This window comes from Procambarus clarkii, chromosome 49 (assembly GCF_040958095.1).
Source record: "Procambarus clarkii isolate CNS0578487 chromosome 49, FALCON_Pclarkii_2.0, whole genome shotgun sequence".
Lineage (NCBI taxonomy): Eukaryota > Metazoa > Arthropoda > Malacostraca > Decapoda > Cambaridae > Procambarus > Procambarus clarkii.
Genome location: NC_091198.1, coordinates 10,369,170 through 10,397,050, shown reverse-complemented (window position 1 = coordinate 10,397,050; position 27,881 = coordinate 10,369,170). Strand labels below are relative to the sequence as shown.

At 49.2% G+C, this 27,881-nt stretch overlaps 2 protein-coding genes across 2 annotated transcripts in view; one reads left to right on the top strand and one right to left on the bottom strand.

Annotated features, from left to right (window-relative positions):
* Positions 1-27,881, top strand: part of LOC123763305 (general transcription factor 3C polypeptide 3) — a 627,296-nt gene that overhangs the window by 163,616 nt on the left and 435,799 nt on the right. The window lies entirely within an intron of this gene.
* The window catches only part of LOC123763408 (circumsporozoite protein-like), an 18,830-nt gene continuing 3,491 nt past the window's right edge, over positions 12,543-27,881 (bottom strand). The window contains exon 2 of the mRNA XM_069303194.1: positions 12,543-13,070. Coding sequence (XP_069159295.1) covers positions 12,543-13,070 — 528 coding nt within the window. The remainder of the gene's footprint in view (positions 13,071-27,881) is intronic.

Sequence of the window (27,881 nt, the reverse complement as noted above, 5' to 3'; positions counted from 1 at the left end):
ACATCCCAGTGTGGATTGACATGCAGACATCCCAGTGGGATTGACATGCAGACATCCCAGTGGGATTGACATGCAGACATCCCAGTGGGATTGACATGCAGACATCCCAGTGGGATTGACATGCAGACATCCCAGTGGGATTGACATGCAGACATCCCAGTGGGATTGACATGCAGACATCCCAGTGGGATTGACATGCAGACATCCCAGTGGGATTGACATGCAGACATCCCAGTGGGATTGACATGCAGACATCCCAGTGGGATTGACAAGGATGTGGTTTTCCAATACCATTGAGGTATTTTTACCGGTATGCTTATACCTCCTGCATGGTGGGGTTTCCATGGTGGTTCGTGTGGTGGGCCACTATCACCCTTGAGACATAGTGTGGAGGGCACGGGTTTATTTGTTCCATTTCCACTGAGGAGAAGGGGGATTGAGCCTCGATTCCTGGCCCTCATCCAGGCTGCAACAGGCATTAAAGGGTCCCCACAACGAAGGTACTAAAATAACTGTAAATACCATGACTTCAGGACTTACAGGGCAATAGTAAGCCTGATAAATATTTCAAATGAATTTACATTTATTGACGTTATGTGAACTTTTCGTTACAATTGCTGTTTTCTTCCTTGTTTCTTATTACCCTTTTATCTATGAACGTTGGCTCTTTTGTAAAGGCCTCCTGACATCTTTTGTGTAGATCCTCACATACCTCATTGTCGTTTTCTGTGAGCATTTGCCCCCTTGTTTCTGCAACCTGTTCCCGTGGTCTCTGTTGTTGGTCTCCTTGTATGGCTATATAGACAATCTTTGATTGGTCCTTTGCTGCAATGTTGCATTCAAAATGCCTCTCGGCTTCTCTCCTGACTCGGGTGTATTTGTTTCTGGCTTAACTATAGAGCTTCTCTGTTGTCCTCTGTTCCTTGCTCTTTGTCCATGTTTTTTCTTGTTCTGTCGCTCAGTTTCCCTTCATTGTCTATTGAACCGGGGGGGAGGGGAGGGGGATTTTGATTTTTTTTTTTGTGCATCTCCTTTTAGGTGGAGTGGTGGTGGTGGTGGTGGTAGTGGTGGAGTGGTGGTGGTTGCGGTGGAGTGGTCAAAGGTATAATCTGCAGCTCCTCCACCGCCGGTATTGGAGTAACCAGGAAATGAAGTCCGGTTATCTGGTTCCCAACTCTCTTCCCTTCCCTGTCACTCCCTTCCCCGCCCACTGGACACACACACACCCCGCCTACTGGACACACACACACCCCGCCCACTGGACACACACCCCGCCCACTGGACACACACCCCGCCCACTGGACACACACCCCGCCCACTGGACACACACCCCGCCCACTGGACACACACCCCGCCCACTGGACACACACCCCGCCCACTGGACACACACCCCGCCCACTGGACTCTCCACCCACCGGACACACACACCCCGCCCACTGGAGAGAGAGAGACCCCTACACCACCCACACACACCCCTACAATACCCACACACACCCCTACACCACCCACTCACCCCTACACCGCCCACTCTATACCCAATAATTTAAAACTTTATCATGTAACTCCTCCATCAAACCTTTCTTGTGTATTCCACTACGTAACGACACAATGACTTGTGTAGTGTTGGTGTCCGCCTGAGATTACAATCCCTTAATATCCACAAGTGAAACCATCTTACGTACACGAAGACAGTAGAAAGGTATTTAAAACATATATGTTAACAGCTGCAATTAACTGGAAGAAACAGAATAGTGACTGACTAATTTATTTATTTATTAGACGGGAACAGGGAGGGAATGGAGAGATGCAGGTGAATGAAATGTTTAGAAATGTGGATTAAAGAGCGAATTATGATAGCAGGCGGGCTGTCCGCCTTGCTGACACGGTGTGTGTGTGTGTGTGGGTGTGTGTGTGTGTGTGTGTGTGTGTGTGTGTGTGTGTGTGTGTGTGTGTGTGTGTGTGTGGGTGTGTGTGTGGGTGTGTGTGTGTGGGTGTGTGTGTGGGTGTGTGTGTGGGTGTGTGTGTGTGTGGGTGTGTGTGTGTGTGTGGGTGTGTGTGTGGGTGTGTTTGTAAGGGTCTTCGTGTGTGTGTGTGTATATGTTTTGAGGTTATGTTTGGAGACTCATTTATAATCTCTGTGGGGTTTATTTTGGTCTGTGTTAATTGTAATTAAATTTTAGATTTGCCTCGAGGGGTGAGTTTATTGGGCAGCGTCACTCATCCTGTGAGTGGACACACTCCCATAGTGACAGTATTGGGCAGCGCCACTCATCTTGTGAGTGGACACACCGCCATAGTGACAGTATTGAGCAGCGCCACTCATCCTGTGAGTGGACACACCGCCATAGTGACAGTATTGGGCAGCGCCACTCATCCTGTGAGTGGACACACCGCCATAGCAGCATGTACAAACACTCCCCAATAGGAAGAAAACCCGCTGGGTTGTTCATCCTGTCACTTGTACCCAGACACAGCTGGGACTTGCTTAACTGTCTCGAGTGAACAAACTAGAATTAGGTATAGTGGAGGATTTGTTCCCCATCGTGTAGAGTCAAGGTCTACACAAGGCCACCAGCAAGGGAAGTCGAGCATATACCATTTTGAAGTTGTTTTAGCACGTTGGTCTTCTAACATTTCGATCGGGTTTCACACACTCTGTCTGATGTTTGTAGGTTCAGGGGCCTCGAGGAGCTCCTGAAGGAGACACTGAAGAGGGAGTGGTGATGCAGCCGGACCAGAGCCTTGTGTATGTGAACCTGTTCGTCCGGGCCAAGGTGACGGAATCTCCAATGTTTGCCTAAGAGTGTTTTTGCTCTGTCATTTGAGTGAATTTTGATTCCTGTTGCATCCCAGTATTCTTCCTGCTTCTGTGTGTTGGATTGGGCGGGCGTCGTTGATTATGGATTCTGGGATTGGTGATCGATTCTGGGATTATTTTTTAGTGTGTTATTTGAAACTTCTGTTTGTTGGTAGCTTCCACGAACGACTGTCCTCACAATATTGGCTTCCACGAACGACTGTCCTCACAATATTGGCTTCCACGAACGACTGTCCTCACAATATTGGCTTCCACGAACGACTGTCCTCACAATATTGGCTTCCACGAACGACTGTCCTCACAGTATTGGCTTCCACGAACGACTGTTCTCACAATATTGGCTTCCACGAACGACTGTCCTCACAATATTGGCTTCCACGAACGACTGTCCTCGCAATATTGGCTTCCATGAACGACTTTCACCACACGGAACTGTACGCCACAGAGCTGTTTAAACAAAAAAATACACAGAAGTTTAACCACTCCCCCCTTGTTAGCAGATGGTCCAACAAGCAGATAATGATTGATTCTCCAAATTGTTTTGAGAATTATCCAGCAATATGTCGTAGGACTCGACGATCATGGAGAAATTATACACTAAATAATACAATACTCTAACATCAGAGAAAGTTTAATAACGGATAAAAAGTTTGAAATGGGCAATAAGAGAAATGTTGATAAGAAGAGTAGGGATTGAGCGATAATCTGAGAGAATAACTCGAAAGGATATGAAAGAGAATTATTCATATGTGTGTGTGTGTTTGCATACTCACCTAGTTGTGTTTGCAGGGGTTGAGCTTTTGGTCCCGCCTCTCAACCGTCAATCAACTGGTGTACAGGTTCCTGAGCCTACTGGGCTCTATCATATCTACATTTGAAACTGTGTATGGAGTCAGCCTCCACCACATCACTGCCTAATGCATTCCATCTGTTAACTACTCTGACACTAAAAAAGTTCTTCCTAATGTCTCTGTGGCTCATTTGGGTACTCAATTTTAACCTGTGTCCTACTTAATTACCCAGAGTGTGTGTGTGTAGTTGGTGTGTGGACTGGTGGGTGGGCGTCCACGTTCCTCAGTTATATAGATTTTGCTTAGTCTCTCTCTGAGGTGTTTGTCAAATGGTTGTAGTGACTTCTGCAGCTCCTATGGCTCCTCACGCTGTGAATGACCTAGTTGGTGCTCATTTCCCCTCACTCTCGTGCCCTCCCTATCCTCAAGTGGCACGTGGTGGCGTTCATTTACACCAGCTTAGATCTCCAAATCTCGTAGCTCCATCCTGCGATCAGTTTTGCCCCATTCTATTTCCTCAAGTCGGCAATGAATAGGTGGAAGGATGGGTTGTTAACTCTCGTCTCTGAGGGCCGTTACAGTTGCCTCCTGGAACCATGTCAATGCAAACACTATTTGCATCATTTGTACACGTATTTGGATCTTAGTTTTATTTATTTATTTAATATTTTTATCTTAATATTGCCACTATTTTTCACACCTGTTATATTCCCTAAGGTGTAATCTATAGCAGAGTGTTTATTTGTTTTTCTCTTTAAATATTTAGGTTTTACCAGCAGTGGTAATCCCTGGGAAACACTGTATTGGCTGTGTTGTCTCTGGTACTGTTGTTAAGTCTGGCCTGTGTCCTCTGTTCTTTCATCTTTGTTAGTGACTCCATCAGCATTTGGAGAGGGATGGGGATGGGACATTGGGGAGATGGGGGAGGAGGAAGGAAGGATGGTTGGTGTGGGTGACTTCAGGAAATGATGATGATAGGGTGCAAGTATGAAGGTAGAATTCATTAGGGGTGTATTAGTAGGGTGTATGTGAGATTGTAGTTGATTGGTACAAGGATTTGATTGAAGGGGAAATGTTCAAGGGGTGATTTTTGTTGGAGTTACTGCGAATAGTAAAGCCTTGGATGGTGAGTGTGGCAGGAATACATGAGGAACGGGAGGGGTTAGAGTGGGGGATAGTTGAGGACGAGGAGGATGAATATTGATTGAGATGAGTTAGGGATAAATATGAGTGAGTATAATGACTCGTATATCATTGAAATCCTTGTCTCCAGGTATATTCTAACTTTTATAGACTCTATCATTACTCCCGCTGTTCTCAGGAGGGATACATTTCTCATCTGTTCCCTCTATGGGGTATTATAGTATTGTCTCTCATTTTCTGTCCGGACATATCGTTATATCTACTTATTGAATTGAAAGGGGTACCACCTCTGGTGCAAGTGTAGGGACCCATAGCCTCGGATAAGAAAATAGTGAGTACTGTACATAATGAGTACTGTAATGAGTACATCTTTATTAAATTGAATATTTTGTAATTTGCAGTTCCGTTCTGCCAGTGCTATAGGGGGGGGGGGATGCAACGTTGCAAAGACCACCTGTAAGTGTTGTTGATTCTCAACGTTACAGATGAGACTTGTTTACTATGAAAAACGTCACATAAACTCATTTAGGAAAGATCTGCATTTACACAGCCTTTACATTTACACGTGTAAATCTGCATTTACACGTGTAAATCTGCATTTACACAGCTGTGCTCGTCTATATGAAGGAAGAACAAGTGTGTGTTAAGAGCTTAATCACCCTGGCCACAGTCCTTTCATCCCTAGCACTGCCCACCACAGCCTAGCACTGCCCACCACAGCCTTCCACTGCCCACCACAGCCTAGCACTGCCCACCACAGCCTAGCACTGCCCACCACAGCCTTCCACTGCCCCACCACAGCCTAGCACTGCCCACCACAACCTAGCACTGCCCACCACAGCCTAGCACTGCCCACCACAGCCTAGCACTGCCCACCACAGCCTAGCACTGCCCACCACAACCTAGCACTGCCCACCACAGCCTAGCACTGCCCACCACAACCTAGCACTGCCCACCACAGCCTAGCACTGCCCACCACAGCCTAGCACTGCCCACCACAGCCTAGCACTGCCCACCACAACCTAGCACTGCCCACCACAGCCTAGCACTGCCCCACCACAGCCTAACACTGCCCCACCACAGCCTAACACTGCCCACCACAGCCTAGCACTGCCCACCACAGCCTAGCACTGCCCACCACAGCCTAGCACTGCCCACCACAGCCTAACACTGCCCACCACAGCCTAGCACTGCCCTCCACAGCCTAGCACTGCCCACCACAGCCTAGCACTGCCCACCACAGCCTAGCACTGCCCACCACAGCCTAGCACTGCCCACCACAGCCTAGCACTGCCCACCACAGCCTAGCACTGCCCACCACAGCCTAGCACTGCCCACCACAGCCTAGCACTGCCCACCACAGCCTAGCACTGCCCACCACAGCCTAGCACTGCCCACCACAGCCTAGCACTGCCCACCACAGCCTTCCACTGCTCACCACAGCCTAGCACTGCCCACCACAGCCTAACACTGCCCACCACAGCCTAGCACTGCCCACCACAGCCTAGCACTGCCCACCACAGCCTAGCACTGCCCACCATAGCCTAGCACTGCCCACCACAGCCTAGCACTGCCCACCACAGCCTAACACTGCCCACCACAGCCTAGCACTGCCCACCACAGCCTAGCACTGCCCACCACAGCCTAGCACTGCCCACCATAGCCTAACACTGCCCACTACAGCCTAGCACTGCCCACTACAGCCTAGCACTGCCCACCACAGCCTAGCACTGCCCACCACAGCCTAGCACTGCCCCACCACAACCTAGCACTGCCCACTACAGCCTAGCACTGCCCACCACAGCCTAGCACTGCCCCACCACAGCCTAGCACTGCCCACCACAGCCTAGCACTGCCCACCACAGCCTAGCACTGCCCACCACAACCTAGCACTGCCCACCACAGCCTAGCACTGCCCACCACAGCCTAGCACTGCCCACCATAGCCTAACACTGCCCACCACAGCCTAGCACTGCCCCACCACAGCCTAACACTGCCCACCACAGCCTAGCACTGCCCACCACAGCCTAGCACTGCCCACCACAACCTAGCACTGCCCACCACAGCCTAGCACTGCCCCACCACAGCCTAACACTGCCCACCACAGCCTAGCACTGCCCACCACAGCCTAACACTGCCCACCACAGCCTAGCACTGCCCCACCACAGCCTAGCACTGCCCACCACAGCCTAGCACTGCCCACCACAGCCTAGCACTGCCCACCACAACCTAGCACTGCCCACCACAGCCTAGCACTGCCCCACCACAGCCTAACACTGCCCACCACAGCCTAGCACTGCCCACCACAGCCTAGCACTGCCCCACCACAGCCTAGCACTGCCCCACCACAGCCTAACACTGCCCACCACAACCTAGCACTGCCCACCACAGCCTAGCACTGCCCACCACAGCCTAGCACTGCCCACCACAGCCTAGCACTGCCCCACCACAGCCTAACACTGCCCACCACAGCCTAGCACTGCCCACCACAACCTAGCACTGCCCACCACAGCCTAGCACTGCCCCACCACAGCCTAACACTGCCCACCACAGCCTAGCACTGCCCACCACAGCCTAGCACTGCCCCACCACAGTACCCACCTAGTCGCACTGGATATACTTTCATCCCCCAAGTTATTTTTGTTCTAACAAGAGCCACTGTTCAACTTAACTAACAAAAAAAAATAGTAATAAATTATAGATTTAAAAAAATAAAATATAATCTGATTGAATTTTGAGACATTAAAACTACGCTTTAATCTTATCAGAGATAATACGTGAATTATAAACCCAACAGCGACTCACAACAAGCGAACAGAGGGGATTTGAGGGGGGGATGAGGGGACGTGGGGGGGGGGATGTGAGGGGGAGGCTGGTGGGTTGGGGGAGGATTGTGGGAAGGGGGGGGGTGCTGGGGGGTTTAGGGGGAGAGGGCGTTGTTGGTTTCTGCTCAATTTGAGACGATCGGGTAGCGTTGTTTTGTGGGTAAGGGCTCCCCCAGCACGCTAGTCCGGCTGACTGGTGATCCTTAACCACTCTCCCCCTCTCCCCTCACCTCTCACCCTCTCCCCTCACTCTCTCCCCTCTCCCCTTACCTCTCACCCTCTCCCCTTTCCTCTCACCCTCTCCCCTTTCCTCTCACCCTCTCCCCTCACTCTCTCCCCTCTCCCCTCACTCTCTCCCCTCTCCCCTTACTTACCTCTCACCCTCTCCCCTTACTTACCTCTCACCCTCTCCCCTTTCCTCACCCTCTCCCCTCACTCTCCCCTCTCCCCTCACCCCCTTCACCTCACCCACTCTCGCACCTCCAACTGCTTTTCTTATATATACATATGTCTGGAAAAATGGCAGACAGTTGGCGTGGGACTATACTTGTGTATCCACCCTGGCAACCACATACATCAACCTCTCTGCCGGCACAGCAGGAGCCGCGGCGACACACAGAGAAAGACACAAGTCAGCCAAGTACAGGGAATTAGATCATCGGTACAACTTCGTTCCAATAGGGTCTGAGACCTTTTAGGGAGAGTGCAAGGATGTTTCTGAAGGATCATGGTTCCAGGTTCGAGCGGCAAGTTTTCTCTTCCAGCGCCTCAGTGTCGCGATCCAGAGAGGGAATGCTCGCTACGTCCTCGGACCCTGCTGCGTTGGAGGAGTTGGAAGAAATCTACACACTTTAGGAAACAAATTTCCCTTAATTTCTTCTAAATATTTACTTTTTGTAAATAATCAGACGTGTAACTGCATAACCTTGTAAAATAAAGTGCTAAAAAAATCAAAGGTGGTAGGAGAAGCGAACACTCATACATATTCAGAGTTAAATGGCAAATTTTTCTCTGAATGCTCTGTGTTCCCTTCTTCGAGGCTATGGGTCCCTACAATTGCACCAGAGATGGTACCTCTATTTTATATATATAGTTACATATCTGATTTTATACAAAAAATTAACATTACGAGGACACACAAAAAAAGTTCGCTTCCTAGAGGCTGTAGATTTCCTGGAACTCCTCCGACGCCGGGCAGGAACCGAGGATGCAGCGAGCATTCCCCCTCTGGATCGCGACACTGAGGCGCTGAAAGAGAAAACTTGCCGCTCTAGGGTCTCTTGTGGTGTCAATGAGCTTGGAACCAAGATCCTTAAGAAACCTTCTTGCACTCTCTCCCCATGGGCCTAGGGTCTCAGACCCTATTGGAACGAATATATATATATATATATATATATATATATATATATATATATATATATATATATATATATATATATATATATATATATATATATATATATATAATATAAATGTGTTCAGTGTATATAAGCGTCCAGTGTTCTGTCCACCCAGCCACCGGCTCCCCATGTTCTTGCTTTTCCATACAAATCGTAGTGTAGAGTCATAGGGTAGATTCTCATGTCATATCATGAGTGAGTGTCTCCTGTCATGAGTGACAGTCATGTCATGTCACTCTACATCCTGTAATTCGCTTTACATACGTTTTGGCAAAGAAATTCAGGCTTAAAGTTAGCATAACGGCTCCAACTATCGCTCGTGCCAAACATGTGAACAACCCTGCCTGGCCCTTAACCTAATCATTCTAAAAAGGGGGCCCAGGAATGGCCAGTAGGCATACAATAGCACTAACCACTTTTCCTGGACCACAATGAGCAATGCTCTTCTCCAAAACAAATGCTAGTGACGTTTGCGCGGGGGCTGGCTGGTGGCTAGCGGGCTCTTCCACCGATTGTGAATGGAACTTGTCAGAAACAGTTGACGCTGGCGATGCGCCTTTTATATATATATAGTGGTACCGCAAATGGCCACTTACGGTCCGTCAGAAAGGGAGTATTGATCGCCACAATGATCTAATCACCCCTGGCACATCGTCTGATCAACAAAAGACACTAATATCACCAGGTCCTTGACGGTACGAGCTCCTTCAGCGGTCGCCTTGTCTCCCCTCTGCACGCCACTAACGACTCAATCACCCGTCAGCCCTCCTTCACCCTCCCCTCAAAACATCCCCTCTGAGGGGACAATAATTCATTAAAAACCCGGCCCGATTTCCCCTCTCCCGCTAGCCACATGCTAGCCGCGTGCTGAGGGTCCAGTGACAGCCCAGACAGAGGGGTAAAAGAGGGGAAAAAAAGAGGGTTAATAAGACTAGGAATCGCCTCGGGGTTGGTAGTCTTTGGAGAACGGGGTGGAGATTGGTGGTGCTGGGGGAGGAGGAGGAGGGGGGTGCTGGGGGAGAAAGAGGGGAGAGGGGGTGGCTGGGGGACGGGGGTGAGAGGGGAAATGTTCTCTGGTGACGTGAGATTTTTTTCGTGTGATGAGTCCGGATGAATAGGCGGGGATTTTCTCCTCTATCAGGGAAATTCTGACGATTAATTAAGAGAGGGTGTGAATGGGTTGGTGTAGCGTGAGACTGGCATTCACACCCAGAGATTACCCTTCACACTGAGGCTCTGGGGGAGTGCCACAGTGTGTCTGGGGAGTGTCACTGTGTGGGGAGTGCCAGCCTCTGTCTGGGGAGTGCCATAGTGTCTCTGGGGAGTGTCACAGTGTGTCTGGGGAGTGTCACAGTGTGTGGGGAGTGCCATAGTGTCTCTGGGGAGTGTCACAGTGTGTGGGGAGTGCCAGCCTGTCTGGGGAGTGCCAGCCTCTGTCTGGGGAGTGCCACAGTGTCTCTGGGGAGTGCCACAGTGTCTCTGGGGAGTGTCACAGTGTGTCTGGGGAGTGCCAGCCTGTCTGGGGAGTGCCAGCCTGTCTGGGGAGTGCCAGCCTCTGTCTGGGGAGTGCCACAGTGTCTCTGGGGAGTGTCACAGTGTGTCTGGGGAGTGTCACAGTGTGTGGGGAGTGCCAGCCTCTGTCTGGGGAGTGCCATAGTGTCTCTGGGGAGTGTCACAGTGTGTCTGGGGAGTGTCAGTGTGTGGGGAGTGTCAGCCTCTGTCTGGGGAGTGCCACAGTGTTTCTGGGGAGTGTCAGTGTGTCTGGGGAGTGTCACAGTGTGTGGGGAGTGCCAGCCTCTGTCTGGGGGTGCCACAGTGTCTCTGGGGAGTGTCACAGTGTATCTGGGGAGTGTCACAGTGTGTGGGGAGTGTCAGCCTCTGTCTGGGGAGTGCCACAGTGTTTCTGGGGAGTGTCAGTGTGTCTGGGGAGTGTCACAGTGTGTGGGGAGTGCCAACCTGTCTGGGGAGTGCCAGCCTGTCTGGGGAGTGCCATAGTGTCTCTGGGGAGTGCCATGGTGTCTGGGGAGTGCCACAGTGTCTGGGGAGTGCCACAGTGTCTCTGGGGAGTGTTCCGGAACCAAGGGGTTCCGTTAGTACAGTGGGCTTCGTTCTCGACTCGCAATCTGGAATCCCAGCCAGGATTCGGACATGGTTGGGCTCGTTTCCTTTCATCTAATGCTGCTGTTCACGGTAAATAGGTACCCGGAGTTAGCTGTTTTGTTAAGCTGCGTCGTGTAGAAGGTTAGTACTTTGACCTTGCGGGCACCTCGATATAAAACTTATATACACACAGGCTGCCTGTCCCCCGAGGAATTGAATTTATTAAGAGCTTGACTTCATAGCTTCGAGAGGACAGTCTACTTAGTACATCATATTTTGACGTACAGAGCCCCAACGGACAAAATCTGACGTATTATACGTCACTGCGGCACGTGAAAATGAGGAACAATATCCCGTTTTCTATCCGTGGGTCCTCGGTTAGGTTCGGCCAATTTAGTACATCGTTTTAGTGACGTCGAGCCAAGTGGATAGGATGGGCTGGTGGTTAGGTGAACAGCCACCATCCTTCTCCAACACCCCCCCCCTACACCACAACCCCCACCCCCCCCTACACCACAACCTCCACCCCCCCCCCCCTACACCACAACCTCCACCCCCCCCTACACCACAACCTCCACCCCCCCCTACACCACAACCTCCACCCCCCCTACACCACAACCCCCACACCCCCCCTACACCACAACCCCCACACCCCCCCTACACCACAACCCCCACACCCCCCCTACACCACAACCCCCACACCCCCCCTACACCACAACCCCCACACCCCCCCTACACCACAACCCCCACACCCCCCCTACACCACAACCCCCACACCCCCCCTACACCTCAACCCCCCCCCCTTACACCACAACCTCCACCCTCCTACACCACAACCTCCACCCCCCTATAAATTACCCCCCCCCCCGGCAGCAGCCACCTCCCAACACGTTCTCGCACTTGCTTATAGTCAATATCTTGCTTATGAATAAGTGCATATGTGACACACTAATGTATTGTGAATATTTAAGTTTACCTTGAAAAGCTGAATAGAAAACACCGACCTAACCTAACCTTCTTAGTATGTTAAGATATTACAATTAGTACTGAACCTATACCAATATTAATATTACAGTTTTATAAAAATAATAAAACAAAACTAAAATATTTAAATTGTAATGTAAGTCAGGATATTGTCAAATTTTGTATAGAATCTCTATTGTTTAATAAAACTGAGAGAAAAAGTTACTGCCTTGAAAAAATATGGCTTGGAATATATCACATATGTACTTATTTATAAGCGAAATAGTGATTATAAGCAATAAGTCATATATGCTCTGTCTTGTGCGAGAGCAGGTTGCCACCTCCCCCCAGCAGCCACCCCCCCGCAGCCACCCCCACAGCAGCCCCCCCCTGAACCCCCCCTCCAACAACTTTTACTCATCACCCATCATTACCTGAGGTCCGAGACTCATCGTCATTCATCTTCATCTTCAGTTAGAATGCATCCATGACGCGAAAATATTCATGTACACGTGTTCACGTTGATGTACGCGTTGATGTACGCGTTGATGTTCGCGTTGATGTTCGCGTTGATGTTCGCGTTGATGTACCCGTTGATGTACGCGTTGATGTACACGTTGATGTACACGTTGATGTTCACGTTGATGTACGCGTTGATGTACCCGTTGATGTACCCGTTGATGTACGCGTTGATGTACCCGTTGATGTACCCGTTGATGTACACGTTGATGTACCCGTTGATGTACCCGTTGATGTACGCGTTGATGTACCCGTTGATGTACGCGTTGATGTACCCGTTGATGTTCGCGTTGATGTTCACGTTGATGTACACGTTGATGTACGCGTTGATGTTCGCGTTGATGTACCCGTTGATGTACCCGTTGATGTACGCGTTGATGTACCCGTTGATGTACCCGTTGATGTACGCGTTGATGTACCCGTTGATGTACACGTTGATGTACGCGTTGATGTACCCGTTGATGTACGCGTTGATGTACGCATTGATGTACGCGTATATTGACCACACGATCTTTATCTTACCCTCTCAGCCCCCCTCTCCTCCCTCCCCCCCCCCCCGTCGGATCCTCCTCCTTCACTCCCCCCTCCCCCCCCCCACCCCCTCACCGATGCCCTGGGGTACACAGTGCACATAATCTGGACCACCAGCACCCGGCCACACACGGGGCCACGCCCTGGGGGACCTGGGGGAACCCGGGGGAGGTGATGGGACAGTGGTGAGGGGAGACTCTTGGGGAAGGGTGGGGGGGAGGGAGATGTCCATGTAGATGGGGAAGAGAGGGGAGAGGAGGGGAGCGTGGTAGTTGAGAAAATTAGTATGTTGATGGAGGAAGTGTTGGAGCATAGACCCCCCCCCCCCGGGTGTTGATGGGTGGTGGGGTGAGGGTGTTACCCACGGTGGGGAGAGGGAGAGTGGGGTGTGGGGTGATAGCCATAGGGGGGGGGGATAACAGGTGGTTCATGAAGGTTGCAAAATAATGTAACGTTCAAGAGACTCATTGATAACTTGCAATGAAATCTGGCACTCAGATCTGAACTACAAGATATCCACTTAGAATCTTCGAAGTAGAATCGCTACTTCGTCAGCGATTCACTACCAAACTATGCAGCTCCATTGATTACACAAACAGCCAGGATTAGCAGCTATATGGATGGATAGCGAGAACACGTAAAGTGAGGACCGCAGGGGAAGATATCTATCCCCCTCTAGTTTATTGTGCACCCTATACTCATCCTGTGAGCCGTAGCGCAAAAAAAAAGGATTACAAAAGGGCACACAAGTTCTTTATCAGACCTCAACGGAGATTATTACATTGGCAGTTTCATCTATCCTTCACACCTTATAATTATAATGTCAGCTAGTTGCAGATATTGTTAAATTTTAATAGCTATGCATTTACAGTTAATCATTATACATTAATGATCGGTCTTATCGCTAACACATAATTGTCTTGAGCTACGGAGATATTACAGTCATAGGGGTAATGCTGTTTATTATTATTAGTCTTCACAATACACTCCTTGTTTCTTAATCTCATATATCGTGAAAACATATGAGGTATTATTAATTATATTATTAGATTTCAAGTTAAAGAATATACCACATATGCAGATGAAGTAACTCAAATGCTCACCCACTTAAGACGAAGACGTTACTAACCACCAGAAGAAAATTCATAAATGACTTTGAAAAGCAATGGAAACTAAGCAACAAGAAGCACACGTTCCAGAATAATGCCCCCCGAGGGGAAATAGAACTCCAGAGCGTATTATCCTCGACCACCACCACCGCCCTATCCATCATGCGAGTGTTGGCAGAGGACGGGGACGCCACGTTAGCAGAATGGAGTTCAAGATTCACGTGAATGACAGAACACAGCAAAAACTGCCTTAAGCACAGTACGAAGATTCCGTGACCTTGGCACGGGCATTTAACTGTTCTTGTATATATATGATTCCGTAGTCAAGCGCTGGGCTCCGCTCCTGTACCAGGTAAGTCCACTACGGGTTCACCATAGCCAGTGCTACTTGCCCCGCTCCTGTGCCAGGTAAGTTACGGGCTCACCATAACCCGTGTTACTTGGAACTTGTTCCAAGTAGCTGAATCTATAACAACAACAACAAGCGCTGGGCAGACAGTTACAGCCCTGCTCCTGTGCCAGGTAAGTCCACTACGGGCTCACCATAGCCCGTGCTACTTGGAATTTTCGTTCCGAGTAGCTAAATCTAAAACAACAACAACAGCGCTGGACAGTACGGCTTGACTGGGGAAGTCAAGCGAAGGACAATTTTGACGGGACCAAAATTGTCCAGCAAAATTGCGTGTGCTGGCCATAATTCCATATGGCAATTAAGAATTTTTTGAATCGGTGAAAGGATCATTATTTTTTCTAGTTACTGCCCCTTGATCTGAACGTGCAGCGAGCATTTCGCTTCTTGCAGGTCGGCGTTCGATCCCCGACGGTTCAAGTAGTTGAGTACTGTTGGTACAATGTGTCCCTTTCATATGTTAGTGATACTTAGCGTTCCTCCTGATAATGATGTTATCTGCCCAACCAGCAACGACGAATAACAAAACATGTATATAAGCATCTGAGTGTGTGTGTATGTATATATATATATATATATATATATATATATATATATATATATATATATATATATATATATATATATATATATATATATATATATAGTGTCAGTGTCACAGTGTCTCTGCCTTAAGCAGAGACACTGTGTCTTCCCATATTAACAGGGACTTGATGAAATTAACGTCTAAATGACCCCTCACTTGCTCTGGTGCTCTTGGGAGGTGTTGATCTTTGGGTTATTTAAATACTCCGAAATTACCATCTCTTTTAAGGGTCTGAGCGGTGGTGCAGAGGGTTAAGGCGTACCTGTTATGCCAGTTGCTGGAAGGCTTCTGTGCTGGCTAGGGTTCGAGTCTCCTGGTGGGAAAGTGTTCTAAAGTTGTATACTTAACTCTCGTGTTTAGGAGAGTTGTGCCTTAAGCAGAGACACTGTGTCTTCCCATATTAACAGGGACTTGATGAAATTAACGTCTAAATGACCCCTCACTTGCTCTGGTGCTCTTGGGAGGTGTTGATCTTTGGGTTATTTAAATACTCCGAAATTACCATCTCTTTTAAGGGTCTGAGCGGTGGTGCAGAGGGTTAAGGCGTACCTGTTATGCCAGTTGCTGGAAGGCTTCTGTGCTGGCTAGGGTTCGAGTCTCCTGGTGGGAAAGTGTTCTAAAGTTATATATATATATATATACACACACACACCATCTCACTCACTCATGAGTGCCCATCTCACTCATGAGTGCCCATCTCACTCATGAGTGCCCATCTCACTCATGTATCATCTTGAAAAGTTTAGTGAGGCTAGCCCAGGGCGTCTGGCCTCTGACCATGAAGACATTCTCTTGTGTAAATTTAGATTGGACACCAATCTTTAACAATCTGATAATATTAACCTAGCAGTTACTTGGAACATGGTGGTAAACTTATTTATAATAATGTTCCAGGGGGGGCAACTTAGAAGATAAGAAGGCTTAAACTGTGTTAAGGTCGTTAACACAGTAATTCTGGTCTTTAATAGTGAACTTCGAACGATTCTGAACTCTGCATGTTACAGAGGCCTGACGGCTGAGTGGACAGCGCTCGGGATTCGTAGTCCTAAGGTTCCAGGTTCGATCCCTGGCGGAGGCGGAAACAAATGAGCAGAGTTTATTTCACCTTAATGTTCCTGTTTACGTAGCAGTAAATAGGTACCTTGGAGTTAGACAGCTGCTTCCTGGGAATGTGTAACAAAAAGGAAGACTGGACGAGGACCGGGCCGCGGCGTCGCCAAGCCCCGAAATCATCTCAAGATAACCTCAAGATAGATATTTCTGGCGGACACTTGTAGTTATATTGGCCGGCTGTTCCAGACTTAAAAAAAAAAAAAAAAAAAAGTGCTCTACACAGGGTGTTATTGTCCTATGCTGGTTAGCATTGTAAATGTGTGGCCACGTCTGTGGTAGGAAAAAAAAACGGTGTTATTGTCCTTGAAAATGGCTTTTCTTGGAACTATTTCTTTGAGAAAAACGGCAAAAAAAGAACCACAAAGATTTCATCCTCAGTAGAGCAGTAGAATCAAACTAAATGCGTGTAAGGTTAGCGAAGACACTCTGCCAGTCTGTGGTAATTGTCTGTGTCTGTGGGGGCCTCGGACACTTCGTAGGAACCAGTCTTTATAGAGGTGAAAGAGTCTAGGGGCTACAGAGTCTGTAGCACAGTGTGTGGCACAGAGTGTGTGGCACAGAGTCCGTGGCTACAGAGTGTGTGGCTACAGAGTCCGTGGCTACAGAGTGTGTGGCTACAGAGTCCGTGGCTACAGAGTGTGTGGCTACAGAGTCCGTGGCTACAGAGTGTGTGGCTACAGAGTCCGTGGCTACAGAGTGTGTGGCTACAGAGTGTGTGGCTACAGAGTCCGTGGCTACAGAGTGTGTGGCTACAGAGTCCGTGGCTACAGAGTGTGTGGCTACAGAGTCCGTGGCACAGAGTGTGTGGCACAGAGTGTGTGGCACAGAGTGTGTGGCACAGAGTCTGTGGCACAGAGTGTGTGGCACAGAGTCTGTAGCACAGAGTGTGTGGCACAGAGTGTGTGGCACAGAGTGTGTGGCTACAGAGTGTGTGGCTACAGAGTCCGTGGCTACAGAGTCCGTGGCTACAGAGTGTGTGGCTACAGAGTCCGTGGCACAGAGTGTGTGGCACAGAGTGTGTGGCTACAGAGTGTGTGGCTACAGAGTCCGTGGCTACAGAGTGTGTGGCTACAGAGTCCGTGGCTACAGAGTGTGTGGCTACAGAGTCCGTGGCTACAGAGTGTGTGGCTACAGAGTCCGTGGCTACAGAGTGTATGGCTACATAGTCCGTGGCTACAGAGTGTGTGGCTACAGAGTCCGTGGCTACAGAGTGTGTGGCTACAGAGTCCGTGGCTACAGAGTGTGTGGCTACAGAGTCCGTGGCACAGAGTGTGTGGCACAGAGTGTGTGGCACAGAGTGTGTGGCACAGAGTGTGTGGCACAGAGTGTGTGGCTACAGAGTCCGTGGCTACAGAGTGTGTGGCACAGTGGCCAACGCCTCGGTGTGTGGTGAGAACGTGGCGGCCAAGTGCAGGTCACTGCCACGGAGGCCACGCCATAATAACCAAGGTAACGCACAGGAAATAAGGCGCGAGTCGACCGTCACAGTCCAGTGAGTGGGGACGCTCCGTGCTGGGCCGCCGAGCGCCTGCCAGGGTTGAGGGCCAAGCGGGTGCTCAAGCGCTGCCTCTCTGCTTTGTCCAGCCCGTCCTCATCAACACAGGCCAAGTGTTCGTTACTCCAGCCGCCAAACTTGTTTAATGAATGAAAAACGGTTTACACGCAACTCAGAACTGATAACGTTCGAACATTTTTCGAATAGGGCTTCGCTGACGACCTCTGTTCGAATCATAACGATCTAAACAGCCCGTCCTCTAAACAAAGGCCCAAAGGTCATTCCATGCACCCGCCAAACCCCCAGCTGTTTATGAATGAAAAACGGTTTACACACGACTCTCAACTGCTGACAGTTCGAACACTTCCGGAACAAGTGCTTCACTGACGAATTTTGTTCGAACCACAATGCTATAAATGCTCCACCCACGTACTACAAATAATCGCCAACAGAACCTAAACACCTAACCTAACCTAACCTATTAGCCTAACCTATATATACCATAGGATGTCTATATATGCCCAATATGCTAATATATTATTATATTAATTTATATTTGAGAAAATTCTCGTTTTGAATGAACAGTATGTTTAAATTTATGAATGCGTCTGTGGGGTCGACCGCTGGATGGAATGGACTTGAGTCGAGGACGATTTGATCTAAATGCTTCACCCATGGACTTCAAATATAAACAATCACCAACAGAACTTAAACACCTTAATTATGCCTAATTATACACAGAATTTTTATATATAATAATATTATATATAAATGTGAAATATATTGATTATTCATAATACGTACATATTGATGAATGCGTGTTTAGAGACGGCGCCGCAGCTTTACCGAGCTTCGCCTGAGGACGGGTTGGCTTTACCCGTAATTACCCGTAGCAGATCTCAAGAGGTGCGTTTGTTTGTTGCTTGTTCTTCAAAAGCACAACCGTTCTTAGCCTCTTAATTATTTCTCACTTTAAATATTTGTTTTCTCACAGTTATCTATTTGTTTAGTAGGAATTAATGGTGTTTGAGCTAACCCCCAGAGGAGGGGGGGGTGTGTGTGTGTGTGTAGAGGGGGGTGTCTAGAGGGGGGTTTAGAGGGGGTGTAGATGATAGTCTGGGTGTAAGGGTGGTTTAAGGGGGGGGGGATGGGGTTGCCAAGAGCGGAGGTGTTTAATAGTGAATATGGAGGTACATAGGTTGTAGGGTGGAGCAATTAAATAGGGGGGAGGGGGAGGTTTATATGGGCGCGGAGGTTTGGGGTTTCATATAGGTGGTGATTTTTAGTTGGGGTGGTGGTTGCGTGGGTGGTGGGGGGAGAGGGAGAGGGGTAAGGGACTGAGGGGGGTTGGGGGGGCTGCGTGGATGGTGGGGGGAGAGGGAGGAGGGGTAAGGGACTGAGGGGGGGGTTGGGGGGGCTGCGTGGATGGTGGGGGGAGAGGGAGGAGGGGTAAGGGACTGAGGGGGGGGGGGTTGGGGGGGCTGCGTGGATGGTGGGGGGAGAGGGAGGAGGGGTAAGGGACTGAGGGGGGGGGGGTTGGGGGGGCTGCGTGGATGGTGGGGGGAGAGGGAGGACGGGCAAGGGACTGAGGGGGGGTTGGGGGGTGGCGTGGATGGTGGGGGGAGAGGGAGGGGGGGGTGGGGGGGGGGGAAGTAGTCACCTTAAGTACAGAAGCAGGAAGTGGCAAGAAAATTACTGCTGGTTGGCCTGGTTGAGTAATTATTGCTTTAAAGTGGATTGTGGGGTCAGTGTGTGGGGGTGGGGGGGGGTAGTGGTGGTGGATGGGAGGGTTAGGAGGGGGTATGGCAGTGGTGGATGGTGGGGGGGGGGCAGGGCAGGTTCAAGGTTCAAGAGTCTTGAACTTCTTTGACCTGTCCGTATTGGGTACCTTCAATTATCCAATTATTTCATCCATTCTCAAGTTTTTTTTTTAAGAAATCCTCAGTTTGTATAACACGTTCGGTAGTGTCACCCAATAGACTTCAATATGATGCTACCCACAACAGTCGACTAAAACCCCTCCTCCCTCGTTGCTCTACATACAACTAGGTGAATAAACGCATCAGTTGTAAGGACACCGAGAAAGAGACACCTGCCCAGGGGTCACACCCACGACCACTCATTTGTGTGCAAGACTAACGTTTTCAACCAGATAGAGACCTTGGAGAGACACTGCCTTTGACAGGAGCTCTGTTGCCCACATGTCCGTGCCCTTCTGCCCATGCCCTGCTGCCCATGCCCGGCTGCCCTTCCTGCCCGTGCCCGGCTGCCCAGCTGCCCGTGCCCGGCTGCCCAGCTGCCCGTGCCCGGCTGCCCAGCTGCCCGGCTGCCCTCCTGCCCATGCCCTGCTGCCCATGCCCGGCTGCCCTCCTGCCCATGCCCGGCTGCCCATGCCCTCCTGTACTACACCCTCTACGGCCTGACGCAATGGGTTTACGCCTGGGGACACTGTTGGCCTGATGTTATCACACTCTTGGACTTGCTAATGACTGGCCGGGACATCCTCCTTCAGACGATTATCCACCGAGACTTCTGTAGCTAGAATGTGGGGGGGGGGGAGGTCCGGGGGGAGGGGACAGCCTGGGGGCCAAGAGCTGGAGTAGTATGGATCACGCGGTCACAATACACTTGAGACAAAAAGTGACTGCGTAAGTACGTTTCCGGCGCCTCGTGATCAACTCCACGACAGGGAGTGAATGTGTTGATTTTTGTCCCTAAACCTTCCCTTCTCGTTCTTCCCCTTCTCCCTTCCCTATCCCTTCGTCCCTTTACTCCTCCCTTCCACCTTCCCTATCCCTTCGTCCCTTTACTCCTCCCTTCCACCTTCCCTATCCCTTCGTCCCTTTACTCCTCCATCCTTCCCTTACTCCTCCCTTCCACCTCCCCCATCCCTTCGTCCCTTTACTCCTCCCTTCCACCTCCCCCATTCCTTCGTCCCTTTACTCCTCCCTTCCACCTCCCCCATCCCTTCGTCCCTTTACTCTTCCCTTCCCTTTGAACAACACCATTGTCTGGGATAGTAAGAAAGGATGGTTTTTCCCACGGCATGTTAAGGCCCTAGTTTAGTTTAGAGGATTAGAGGATAGGAGAAAGACTAAGTGTGTTTCTTGGTCTAAGGGATGAGTCCAGTTGTCCTATTGGGAGAGTGAACTCTGTGCCCTTCAATTTCGCTTTTTATTGATAGGTAGAGCCAAGAGTGTGTTGGTCTTTAACTACGATTAGATGAATAGTTTGATTCCGCCTGTGTCCTAATTACCTTTTTTAGATGGGGAGGGGGGGAGGGTGTAAAAGAGGATTGAGAGAGACATTCGAATGGAAAATGTTCAGAGAAATTGATGTATAAATCAATTATCTGCTCTCTTTCTCTCGATACCTCCTTCCATCCTTCCACGTCTCACCTATTTCCCTTTCACATGTATCTCTCTATCTCTCTCTCTCTCTCTCTCTCTCTCTCTCTCTCTCTCTCTCTCTCTCTCTCTCTCTCTCTCTCTCTCTCTCTCTCTCATCTCTCATCTCTCATCTCTCATCTCTCATCTCTCATCTCTCACCTACAAGTTCCCCTGGCACATATTCCACTTCAGTATTGCCACACATTCTTTCTTCATTCCCCCTCTAATTCCATCTTCATTCTTCTCTTCCCTCTGCCACCCTCATTCCTTCCTCCAAGTCCCTTAAAAACGTAATTAAGTGCCCCTGAATTGGCATATTGGGTAAGGAGGAGGAGAAGGAGGCAGCGACTTGAGTTACCTACTTGATCAGGAGGTAACAGGGCCGCGGTAACCGGGCCGCGGACAGCTGCTCGCAGTCTGACGTATGGATGACAGCCTAGTTGATCTGTTTTCCTTTGGATCATGAAGATCTCTCTTGATCACCGTGAGAGATTGGCCAGTTATTCTTCTTATGCTGAAGTACAAGGCTTAAGAGATTCGGCTTGGCCAAGCTGAATCAATCGACTGATTTCTAGCTAAGCTCAAACATGCATTGCAGGGGTTTGAATCCCTATTGGTCCTTGGGTTTGCCATGAAGCCTAGCAATGGGCTGTATTGCACAGCAATACACGGTTGTATTGCACAGCAGGAGCTCACCGGGACTACAGCAGCTCGTTTGTTGTTGTTTAAGATTCGCTACCTGGAACAAAAAAGTTCCAAGTAGCACGGGCTATGGTGAGCCCGAGAGCAGCCTCGCATTAAAGCACAATCCACCGGCAACTTGGTTTGATGGGCCTCCAGAGTGCCTCAATAGATCTCAAATGCTGTATATATGACAGCACGCGACTTCTAACTGACAATTCACCTCTGATAAGACTGTTGGTGATAGATTAGGAGAGATAAAGCAAATGTCGCTCCCCCCCCTCCTCTCCCCTTTCCTCCCCACCACCTGCTGACTTCCCCCCCTCCCCCTCCCCCCCTCCCTCAACCTGCCGATCTTGCTGGAGGGAAGCGAAACGAGCCACCTTGTGCCCACTTCCGGTGCAAAGGCAAGACACAGCTAGATCCCAGGAATCTTCCCTCCCCCCCCTCCTGATCCTCCCCCTCCTTCTCCCCCTCTCCCCCAGTGCCTGAGGCTCGTACCTCTACTGGTCCCCAGGGCTTCTCACCGCCTCCCCTGCTCCTCTATTCCTTCACAGGGCCCGAGGCTTCATCCTGAAATCCCAGGGCTCCCCCCCCCTCCTCCACTAGTGGGCTTCCTTCCCCTACCCCCACACATGGCTCAGAACCCCTCCTCCCCCCCCCCCCTCACAGAACCCCCCACCCTCTCCCCCAGTCGCTCCTTCCCCCTCCTCCCCAGACGACGAAATAGGCACTAGGTAAGCTTTCCCTGTAGGTGATTTACCCTGGGTGAACCACCTCCCTTCCTACTGGCTGTAAGACCCCGAGGGTAAACGTTCCCTCAGGGGCTAGGCTCAGGGCTTCCTTCTTCCCTTCTCCTCCTCCTCCCTAAGGCACTTCCTCCCCCAGGGCGGTCCTTCAGGCGGCCCCGAGGCGCCTCTGGAGAGCTTCAAGTCCCAGGGGGCTTCAGGGCGAGATGGTGGGGGTTATGGGTAATGTTTAGGCAGGAGAGGTGAAGGGGAAGCTAGGGTAAGCAGAAATAAGACAGCCTTCCTTAAAGGGAGGGGGTGAATTATCTGGGGCTAAGCCATTACGACTATATAGGACTTGGAAAGGATGGGGGTTTCAGGATAAGAATTTGGGATGGGACGGGGGGGAAGGAATGGTGCCCAACCACTTGGACGGTCGGGGATTGAACGCCGACCTGCATGAAGCGAGACCGTCGCTCTACCGTCCAGCCCAAGTGGTTAGGCAGGGCTGGGAGAGAGAGATAGAGATTGAGATAAAAACATGAATGAAACCTTGGAAGATTTTACGGAAATTGCACTGTTCGATGCCACACGAAACACTCACGAAGATTCGAATCACACAAACAAACGCTCGTTAATCAAGCCGACAAACTCACCTGTTTATGAACGAATTATTGTTTACAACGACTCACAGGATGACGTGTGTACACCTTTCTGAAGAGATAAAGTTGGCTTCGCCCCGTGATAATAAAATGTGCAACCTCTCAATCAAAATTGATATTATTTAATAATAAATCAACAATATTATTATTATTATTTATGTACATACATAAAAATTAAATTACAAACAGAATGTTGGAGTTCTAGATAGAGCTGACATACATTATGCCTAAAGCCACTAATACGCACAGTGTTTCGGGCAAACTTAGAGCAACTTCAGTCTCCGTGGTGCAGTGGTAAGACACTCGCCTGGCGTTCCGCGAGCGCTTTGTCATGGGTTCGTATCCTGGCCGGGGAGGATTTACTGGGCGCAAATCCTTAACTGTAGCCTCTGTTTAACTCAACAGTAAAATGTGTACTTGGTTGTAACAACGATTCTTCGCGGCGGGGATCGTACTCCAGGGACCTGCCCGAAACGCTACGCGTACTAGTGGCTGTACAAGAATGTAACAACTCTTGTATATATCTCAAAAAAAACTATTGCCCTACAAATGAACCGTTGTACCAAAAAATTAACATTATGTACTATTAAATGAACAAATCCTGAATCATCCCGGATGTCGGTTCGAACCCTCATCACGGCCCTTGTGGATTTGTTCATTTGATATATCACTCTATTGTGATTGTTGTATTTTGTACTATTAGTTTTGTACAGGGCAAGAGAGAGAGAAGGCAACAACCAAACCTAAATGAACAAATCCACAAGGGCCGTGACGAGGATTCGAACCGACGTCCGAGAGCATCCCAGACGCTGCCTTAATCGACTGAGCTACGACATGGTCACTAAACCTAATTTTTCCTAGGTCTAATATAGCACTATAGGTCTAATATGGTTATTTTAGGCCTAGCATGACTTATTTAGGCCTGGGGACATGTTGGGTTGTTACTGCTCTATTTTTTGGCATGCCAGTTGGACATGTATATGACATGTGGGATTGGGTGGTTATATATAAGAGCTGCCTCACTACACACAGAAATCACAATAGCGTGACGCATCAAATTGTGTAAAACCCTGGGGCCAGATTCACGAAAGCACTTACGCAAGCACTTACGAACGTGTACATCTTTCCTCAATCTTTGACGGCTTTAGTTACATTTATTAAACAGTTTACAAGCCTGAAAACTTGCCATTCAACTGTTGATATTGTTATAAACAGCCTCCTGGTGCTTCGGAGCTCATTAACTGTTTAATAAGTGGAAACAAAGCCGCCAAAGATTGAGAAAAGATGGACAGGTTCGTAAGTGCTTTCATGAATCTGGCCCCAGGTTTGTGTCTCGGAGAGGCTGCAGGATCCAAGTAAGTTCAGTAGAACTTCTGGTTTGAATTCTTTTTGACCATGTCGTAGCTCAGTCGATTAAGGCAGCGTCTGGGATGCTCTCGGACGTAGATTCGAATCCTCGTCACGGCCCTTGTGGATTTGTTCAGGAGCTGCCTCGTATGGGCCAATAGGCCTTCTGCAGTTACCTTTGTTCTTATGTTCTTCTTTTCGAGTGTTGCTATAGTACAACACGTGAACATTTTTGGCTACAACAGTCGATTTTTGTACGTTGGAGCAATAGTTGCTATAGGTACTATTATTTATGGAGGATGGGTTGAAATTATGATATGAGCAAAAAATAGAAATTGATGAAATCTATGTTTTGTATTTGGTGGCATCGATGTTGTTGTTGTTGTTTTAGATTCAGGTACTCTGAACAAAAAGGTTCCATGTAGCACGGGCTATGGTGAACCCGTAATTGGCATCGCGGTAGTTTGTGTTCTTAACCTTTAGACTAATAGGTTGAGGGTGATTGTGGTAGTGGCAAGGGGTAGGGGGGGGGCTTCCTTTGTTCCATAACACACATTGGCATGTCATACACTTATAGGTAAGCACACGTAGATGCGCTTCACACCCCCCCCCCCCACACACACACACACACACACAGACCTACCTCCTACCCTCCCCCCCCCCCTTCCTCCCTCCCTCCCTCTCTCTCTCTCTCTCTCTCTCTCTCTCTCTCTCTCTCTCTCTCTCTCTCTCTCTCTCTCTCTCATATATACATATATAGTGTGTTTCTTACTGAAGGTAGTTTATACCACAGTCATTCTCTTGCCTCCACCTCTCCTTCTCTCACTGAGACACACTCAGGGACAAAGAAGATAACACAAGAAATTTTAGAATGTTATCCCTGGTTTTGAACAGGCTTGAAATCCAGGGTGATATCTCATTCCAAAGGTGAGGTCATGGAGACGGAGCTGTCAACACTATAGGTGATATAAGCACTGACAAAATATACGGTGATCAGCTATAGCTCTTGGAGGAGGAAGTGGAGGTGTTGGAGGTTGGGGGGGGGGTGGAGTTGAGGGGGGAGGGGTAATGACAGCTGGAGGGAGAGTGTGTGAGAGAGGGAGGGGGAGGAGGTATATGGGAAATAGTGTTTGGGGAGTGTGGGGGGGGGGGGTGGATTAAGAATGGGGAATGATGAGAGAGAAGGGGTGAGGATGAGGAAGATCTGAGGATGAAGGGAAGGAGTCGAAGTAGTTGAGAGGGTAAAGCAAGGGAAGGGGGGGGGGGTTGAAGGGGGGTAGTGAGGTGGGAAGGAAAAGAGGTGGTGGTGGGGGGGAGGGAAGGCAAGTGGGGGCTGGATCACCCCCTCCAGCACAGCCTGCGGCAGCCACCGTCTTGGCCTTGCAACCACACGCAAATACACCACACACACACACACACACACACACACACACACACACACACACACACACACACACACACACACACACACACACACACACACACACACACACACAATATGCTCTAGACTATGTCAGCCTAGAGCATATAGAGCCCTTCAACCTTTCCTCCTTAGTTACCCCGGTCTAGGATCACTACTTACTGACATATTCCTATTACCGGGTTCCACAACACGGCTTGATGATCAAGGGGTCCAGTGCCGGATGCGTTCAGCTCTCTGAGGCCCTTCTGAGACTCGTGGATTCATCCGATCAACATTCAACGCTCAGACGGCTACATCATTGATGTTATCCTGATCTCCGGTATCAGGAATGGGGGATATATTGCCTCCCCTGATCGTTAAAGGTTATGATCCTAAAGGGCCATTGACCTGAAATCCCTTGAAGCAATGAGGTGACTTGAACCAGCGTGCTATAGTGATCCCCAGATGTTCGCCTTAACCAACTTGGCCGAGATAGACAGAAACCCATTCTAAAGCCCATTCGTGGCTGAGTGGGCTAAGGCAAGCATCTGGGAATCTCAAGAATGCTAGATTAAGTCATTTCATTGTTGCAAATGATTTTCTAATTTCGTATTGATAATTGGGGCGTCTCGCTCCACCTGTAATTCTTACTACTTGCATTTGTATCTGGGTTGAGTTGTTCCCATTTAAAACACTCCACCTTACATTGAAGTGATTCAGGGGCTCAGCGACCCCGCGGCCCGGTCGTCGACCAGACCTCCTAAATCCTTAATAGATTAAGTACCTTAATTGGTTTCATTTGTTGAGGATCAATGTGCAAAATGGAACTTTATGATTATCCATTGCTGCTGGGAACTATCCTCTCGTTGTGGGTGGGAATGTGTGCTCAGACAACCCTTCTGACAATAGGATACGAGATAGACTAACACTGTTCCACCTTAGTATGTAAGCTATGTTACCCTGTTGAGTCGCACATCCTTCGCCTTCTAGTTTGACTTCCTCTTACGGTGACAAGCACAAAATATATAGGAAGCTGAAAAAGACACACGAAAATAACTTTAATGGAAGTAAAAATACATTTGAATTTTCTCTAGATATTAGACGAGTATTAACACTATTAATAGTGTTAATAGTACTGGTATTAATGGCTTACCATTGTCGGGGGATCTCTTGAGATGATTTCGGGGCTTCAGTGTCCCCGCGGCCCGGTCCTCGACCAGGCCTCCGCCCCCAGGAAGCAGCCCGTGACAGCTGACTAACTCTCAGGTACCTATTTACTGCTATGTAACAGGGGCATCAGGATGAAAGAAACTCTACCCATTTTTTTCGCCGACGCCCGAGATCGAACCCGGGATCACAGGATCACGCGTACAGTGTTCTGTCCGCTCAGCCACCGGCTCCAGGGGACAGGAAACCCGATAGATTCATTAAAGTCAATCGAGACTAAAAGATTGACCTTCTGCAGAATGCAACCCACAACAGGTCCATAGCTCCCAGGTTCATATTTAGGTGAAAAGAAGTATCAGGTGCAAATAAACGTGCTTAAACGTCTTGTCCTGCCATGGGACTCGAATCACAAACACACAAATGCTTGTTTATTGAAGCTTGTCAACAAACAACCACGTGCTGGACTTGTTGTCAACAAACAACCACGTGCTGGACTTGTTGTCAACAAACAACCACGTGCTGGACTTGTTGTCAACAAACAGCCACGTGCTGGACTTGTTGTCAACAAACAACCACGTGCTGGACTTATTGTCAACAAACAACCACGTGCTGGAGCAGTTGTCAACAAACAACCACGTGCTGGACTTGTCAACAAACAACCACGTGCTGGACTTGTCAACAAACAACCACGTGCTGAAGCTTG